We start from the raw sequence: 6494 nt of genomic DNA, 5'->3' as shown, positions 1-6494 counted from the left end.
ATTACATATTCCCCATCGGCCGATATCCAATAGCCTCTCATAGAGATGCTGGCAATCGTATCTTCTGCCTTTTCCACATAGAAGTGCTTAGAATCGGATACAAAGATATACTATTTTGTTTTTGCACTCTCGTGCCTGCTCGTGCTTTACTTTTTGCTTCAGCGCTGAGGCAGGATGAGGTAAATATCTGTAAATCTCGCAGGACCACGTTGCACAATTGACGTCGATTCGAGGCCCATTTTGCGGTTCGTTTATTAAATTATTAAAACTGATTTATTGATTGGGCCACAGAATTGTTGACTAACCGAAAGAACAGGTCGACAACAGTCGAATAATCATAACAGTTACAATAAAAATAAAAGTAATACGAAATGGAACACGAAAGAGAGAGAGAGAGAGAGAGAGAGAGAGAGAGCGAGAGAGATAGGAAGTGTGGAAAACACCTTCCCACTTGAATGTCTGTATCTGTATCTGTATCTGTATCTGAGGTCGTTTCCCCCTCTCATTGCTCTCTCTCATTTGATTGCCAATGAGTGTCGATTACAGTGCTTACAGCCACTACGGGGTGGTGTGGGGCTTTGTTTAATCTGTTATCTGGAGGGGGGGGCGGTGGGGTGCTCTCTTATCAAAAGTATTCGCCAACGGCTCGCAGCGTTATCTGCTCCACCTGGGCATGGGGCGGCGTGGAGAGGGCATAGAGCACTGCCTGGGCCACATCGTCCGCCTGGAGTATCACATCGCCCAGCTTTTCTTTGGTTTCGTCTGGCACGATTTCGGTGGCCACCCAACCGGGATTGATGCTCTGAAAATAACAGATTTTCTGTTAGGAATGACTCGAAAATTACCGAATAAATTATAATAAACTATTGAGATTTCCAATGAAGGAACTGTAAGAAAGGGAGCAGCTGTGGAACGAAATCCAGAGCTAGAACATCAATGAATAACCATAAGAAATGATATTTATAAGAAGTGATCTCTCAAAGGGAAGAAAATACTCTTGTTATGGAGTAAAAGATCTCTTTTCTATGATCTCTATGACGATTGTAATCCCATAAATATTGTCTAAAATGATTTCATTCATAAATCTCTTGAAAACACTAGAAGTCCAACAACAGTCCAACCGTGGGGCGCTGCTGCATGACGCGCTACAAAGATCCCCCAGAGCAGCAGATCTTCAATTTTCTCACCGTTGTCTTGATCCTAGATCCTTGTGCTATGAGCTCCTGTCTACATATCTCGTGGACCGCCGTGAGGGCGAATTTGCTGGGGGTGTACGCATTGAGGCTCTCATCGGCCGGATCCGGCTTGTAGCCGGCCAAACCGGCGGTGCTGTTCACAAAGAACAAATGTCCTGGGACCTGGCGGCGCCGCATGCTGCCAGCGGCCAGTTTCGTGCAGTAGATGCTGCCCATGAGATTCGTTTGCAGGACATTGCCGATCTCCTGGGTGGGCATATCGATCAGCTGGCCGCCCAGGACAATGCCCGCATTGTTGATCAGCACATCGATGCCCCCCAGCTCCCGTTCGATCCACTCGAAGGTGCCATTCACCTGCGACTCCTGCGAGACGTCGCACGTCCGCTGATGGAAGAGCTTCTGCTGCTCCTGCGGCAGCGATTGGCGCAGCTGCTCCAGCCGATCGGTGCGCCGGGCCAGAGCCACCACCTGCAGTCCAGCGGCCACCAGTAGACGGGCACAGGCGGCCCCAATGCCCGAGCTGGCGCCACTTATCACTGCCACACGATTCTGCCAACGTTCCATGTTCTTCCGCCACGACCGACACACAACTGAGTGGCTCTCTCTGCAGGTTAGCGGGTTTTATTTGATTCGTTGCTTATCAAACTCTGGGTCTCTCTCTGATCTAGGGATGACGTGTCCCCCCTTTTGGCTGGTCATACGATACGCCAGCGTCTGCTGGTCACAGATGTCTCTCTCTCGCTCTCTCTCGCTCTCTCTGTTGTGCTGTTATCAAAAGCCCAAAAGCCAAGACCCCAAGATAATGGCTTGAATGTGCCAGATGGGGTTGTTGCTTGATGATCAGAAGACGTCGGAAGATGCCACTGTGCCGAGTATCTTTTGGGGATACATCCGTTGGCTTGTGCCGGGGTACATTCAAGTCATGTCTTTCTGGATATTCGGGATACATGCATGGCTCTCTTGAGGGCTCTTGAGGCCACTTGAGGGCACCTGTTCTCCTGGATATCTCTGCCACAATTCGGTGTCGTTTCTGCCCTCATTCGGGACGCCCGACACGCAATGCAGTTAAATGGCGCCTCAAGTTATGACCACCCCCCCCCCCCACACACATGTGGTGTTGCATTTCCATGCGGCATGTGCGGCATGCATCGCTTTATCGCTTGCCATATCTCGCCTTCTCTGTTTTTATGTCCGCTCATAACAATTCAAGAGAACGAGAGAGAGAGAGAGAGAGAGAGAGAGAGACAGAGAGGCTTAAATGTGGCGCAAAAAAGTGTACCAGAGGTGGTGGCATCTAGTTGCAACATGTTGCAACCCCCATCAAATCATGGGCACAGCCACAGAGACCAGGAGCCCATTTGCAGGCACTTTACCATGCGATTACTCATGCAACAAATGATGACAGAGGAGCGGCGCCCCGTGAGGTCGAAGGACGAAGGACGAAGGACACTAAAGATAAAGACATACAAATCGCTTCTGATTTGGGTTATTCTTTTACGCCACGAGTCTGATTAACGCCACACCGAGGGCGCCACTCGCTGAGGGCAATGAACCGCAGGTTAGCTAAGGACTCGACTCTCATGATTGCCATTTAAGTCCTAGGCACAGACGCTGCTATCCTTCTCGGTGCTTAAAGCAGATAGAGAGCCTCGTCAATATATTTTGATGACAAAATGCAGCATCAAATTGATGCACGGCAATTTGTCTGGATTTTCTTGGATCACTCACGCACAGGACCCCACTCAAGGGTGGCTCAGTGACAGGGTCTCCTCCGGTCCAGGGAGCGCCTCTAGAGGGTCGCCTACCTGTGCGTCTCGTTGCCCCATTTGCTGGCACAAAACGTGTCAATCGTTAGTTGAATGTCCTCTCTTTTCGGTGACTTTGAGGCCGACATGAATGCCTTTTGTTTTTTGTTTAATCATGATTTATACTGCACGAAAAAATACAACAAATTATGGACTAGTGGCACTATAATGTGGAGAGAGTATTTCTATAAATCAAGGGGTTGCCTATAGCCATGAAATGATACAAATCGGCGAAAAGAGTAGATAGTACATGGAATGTTTCTGTCGAGGCATGTATGAGGCAGGAGAGCCAGCGAGTGGCGAGTGGCTAGAGGCACTATAATGTGGAGAGAGTATTTCTATAATTCATGGGACTACTTAGAGCCATTTAAAGGATTATGAACGAAAAGAATACAATTTCATTGATGGACAAACCAGCGAGTGGGAATGTTTCTGTCGAGGGGCACATGAGGCAGGAGAGCCAGCGAGTGGCGAGTGGCTAGAGACACTATCTATATATTTCTATAATTCATTGGATTACTTAGAGCCATGGAAGGGTATCTAAATAAGAGATACAAATCTGCGAAGGGACTAGCTATGAAATTGAAGGACAAACCAACGAGTGGCAATGTTTTCGTCGAGGCACCAGCGAGTGGCGAGTGCTTAAAGATAATATATTTATTTGTTTATTAATATTTAATAATGCATAAAACATAAATTCTCTTTTTTGATGTTTTTTTTGTAATCTTATTATAAAAAAAGAAAAACAATTTAAAACTGAAGTAAATTCTAAACAAAATTGAAAGAGGGGTTTTTCTTTTGCAAAAGGTAGAAGAAAATGGAATGCAAAGGAAAATTGCAGTTGCAGAATATTTTCCAACCGCAAAACTCTCTTACTCTCCTCTTCTCTCCCTCCATATCTCTCTTTCTCTCTGTGTAATAAACTTGTGCTTTTCCATTTTCGCCCCTGCTGGGGTCGAGAGCTGCAGCTGCAGTTAATTTTCCAAACAATTTCCATTATCAAATGTTTTCATTTACCATAAAAATGATGGAAAAATTCTTTGGGTTATGCGCCATGGGAGCTATTCCCTTCCGTAGATAAGATGAATATTTTTCACTCCCGACTGTGTTTGGGGGTGTGTGTGGGCTTCCAAATTAATTAGAGTTTTTATGTTTATTTTGTTGCTCGGAAAGGTATTCGGGTAGTGGCTTCCAAGCAAATGCTGATGGATTCGGGGAACACATGATGCTGCTTTCGCTAATGCCCTGAGCCCTCCTGGTAGACCTTCCCTGAACTGCAGATACCTTTCTTTAAGCATCTCCTACTCTTTCAGTGGACTTCCCCTAGTCGTTTCGCCGAGTCTCTGTTTTTCCATTTGCCTTTAAGGCACATGTATCCTTGGCCGCAAAATGGCGAAGAGAGACACGACTTTGGCCAAAATCAAAGTCAAACCCTTGGCCAACATTGTGGAGCTCTCTCCCTCTCCCTCTCTGCGGAAATCCCCTGACCGCAATTCCCTAAACCGAAGCATGTGTGTGGCTGGGCAGCCAGCCATTTATCGCGCCACATAAGACCCCTAACTAAGGCGCACAGATTCGTCCTTCGTCCCGGCAGAGGAAAGTTTACACTTGGTTTTCTTTTTGTTTTTTTTTGCTTGGAATGGAAATGGGAAATGGAATTAAGGGCAAAAGCCCCCAGCTCCCTCTTTCCAGTAGTTTAGAGGCGGATGAGTCGGCCAGCCCCAAGGCCAGAGCAGGGGCTAATAATTCTTGTTTTAAAAAGGCATTTCATTCCGAAGTGGAGTTTCTTTCGGCTGCTGTTGGTGGAATGGAATGATGCTTGATGCTTTCGGTAAACGGGCACCATAAAATTACCTCTAAATGGGGCCCAACTCGAAGAGGATGCAACATTGTGGCAGCTCCCCCTCCCACACCTGCCTCTACAAGAAACAAGACAATTGCCGCCGCAACAATGTTTTTGTGGCGTCTTTCGAGCGAGTGTCTTTTGCTTTTGTTGTCTCACTTTTTGTTGGTCATTTGAGGGCTCGTTTTGTGGCCTCATTAACGGTGTGTCAAGTGAAGGCGGAGTGAGGGAGACACACACCCAGAGAGAGGGAGCGAGATGGGATGGGTGTGTGGCTGTGGGATGTTAACAAACAAAGACCTCTGGAGGAACGGCATAACGGGGGAGCATTAAAATTACATCATGAATCCAGAACCCAAATGCCTGATAGATAGATTTTCGTAGCGCATAAGAAACTACGCATTTTGCTGTTCCATTTCCACGTGCCACCTGATCTGAGATGGTGTTTCAACTTTCGTTCGTTCTCTTTGCATTATTTCAAAAGTTAAATGCTTTGTCTGGGACTTGCTTCGTTCACTTCCATTTGTTCTCCTAGTGTTTACTGCGGTCCTCTTGTACCATTTCCCTTAGTGTGCTACTCGCAACTTTTCCCCTATGTTTCATTCCTATTGTTGCAAGGGTGATCTGCAAAAGTTTCAATTAAAACCCTTGGTGTTGTACTCGCATTTATTCCCTTGTGTTGCATTCCACTGTTCCAATGGTGATCAGCAAACGTTTCAATTAAACCCCTAAGTGTTATACTAGCAACTGTTCCCTTATGTGTCATTCCAATTGTTCCAAAAGACTTCATTAAACACTTCAAATAAAGCCCTTAACCAACTGTTCCCCTTTGGTTCATTCCAATTGTTCCAAGGGTGATGTGCAAACGTTTTACATAAAACCCTTTCGTTTCTATGTTTCAATTTCATTTGTTCCGTTCTTGTGTTCCACTTCAATTGGTTCCCCTATTTTGTTGCACTTTCATTTGTTCCATTAGAGATTGCCCTCAGTATCTCAATCTGTTACGGCTTCCCTGCCACCTGCCCCCCCTTTTCGTACTCCACCTGTTCCCCTCGTTCCCCTCGTTCTCATTTCTCTCGTTTGCTACTTAGCAAAGGGCTTGGCTTTTTGCATTTGCTGTTGTTTTATTATTCCCTTTGTATTTTTACACTTAACTCAATTTGTTGGGCGAAATAAAGTACACTCGTCCCCCCCCCCCCCCCCACACTCCTCTTTCCTGCCACGCCCACACACGTTTTTATTGAGGGGCAAAGCAAGTGCCAAGGGAATGGAAATGGGATTGGGATTGGGATTGGGGGTATGGGAGCGACTAAAGGTATAGAAAATTATTGCCCAACGGAAAACAATTATTTTGTGCTGGTTTTTCTTGCGCCCCGCCCCCTCCGTGAGTGCCATTAATGTGCGACGTGAGGGCCGCAGGACCCCCCCAAATGGATGGAGCCTAGACGCAGGGTGTGGCATCCACATCCACATCCACCGTCGCGTATCGTGTAATCTGAATATCGCCGTTGCACTGCCACACGGGATGTTCGGTCTACCCGGCTATTAAATTGCATTTGCTTTTCGCTCTCTATTGCTCTTGGGGCCATTTAGGGTTATCGACTTTCAGGGACCCCCGGCCGGACTGGCCCCCGGGGATGCACCTTCCGG

General features: G+C 46.8%; 1 protein-coding gene across 2 annotated transcripts; it reads right to left on the bottom strand.

Moving 5' to 3' along the window:
• Positions 1-246: 246 nt before the first annotated feature.
• Positions 247-1773, bottom strand: LOC6597291 (farnesol dehydrogenase). 2 transcript variants are annotated; one of them, XM_002022396.2, is made up of 2 exons: positions 1188-1773; positions 247-802 (listed from the first exon to the last, which is right to left on the bottom strand). In XM_002022396.2, exons 1-2 carry the CDS (start codon positions 1758-1760, stop codon positions 626-628), a joined length of 750 nt encoding a protein of 249 aa, XP_002022432.1. In that variant the 5' UTR covers positions 1761-1773; the 3' UTR covers positions 247-625. The 2 variants fall into 2 exon arrangements, with proteins under 2 accessions (XP_002022432.1, XP_026846417.1); XM_026990616.1 differs by having other exon boundaries at positions 1551-1773.
• Positions 1774-6494: the final 4721 nt, after the last annotated feature.

The sequence above is a fragment of the Drosophila persimilis genome, unplaced genomic scaffold, assembly GCF_003286085.1.
Source record: "Drosophila persimilis strain 14011-0111.01,24,50 unplaced genomic scaffold, DperRS2 tig00000606-arrow-arrow-pilon, whole genome shotgun sequence".
NCBI classification, from domain to species: Eukaryota; Metazoa; Arthropoda; class Insecta; order Diptera; family Drosophilidae; genus Drosophila; species Drosophila persimilis.
This window is presented reverse-complemented; position numbering and strand designations above follow the sequence as displayed.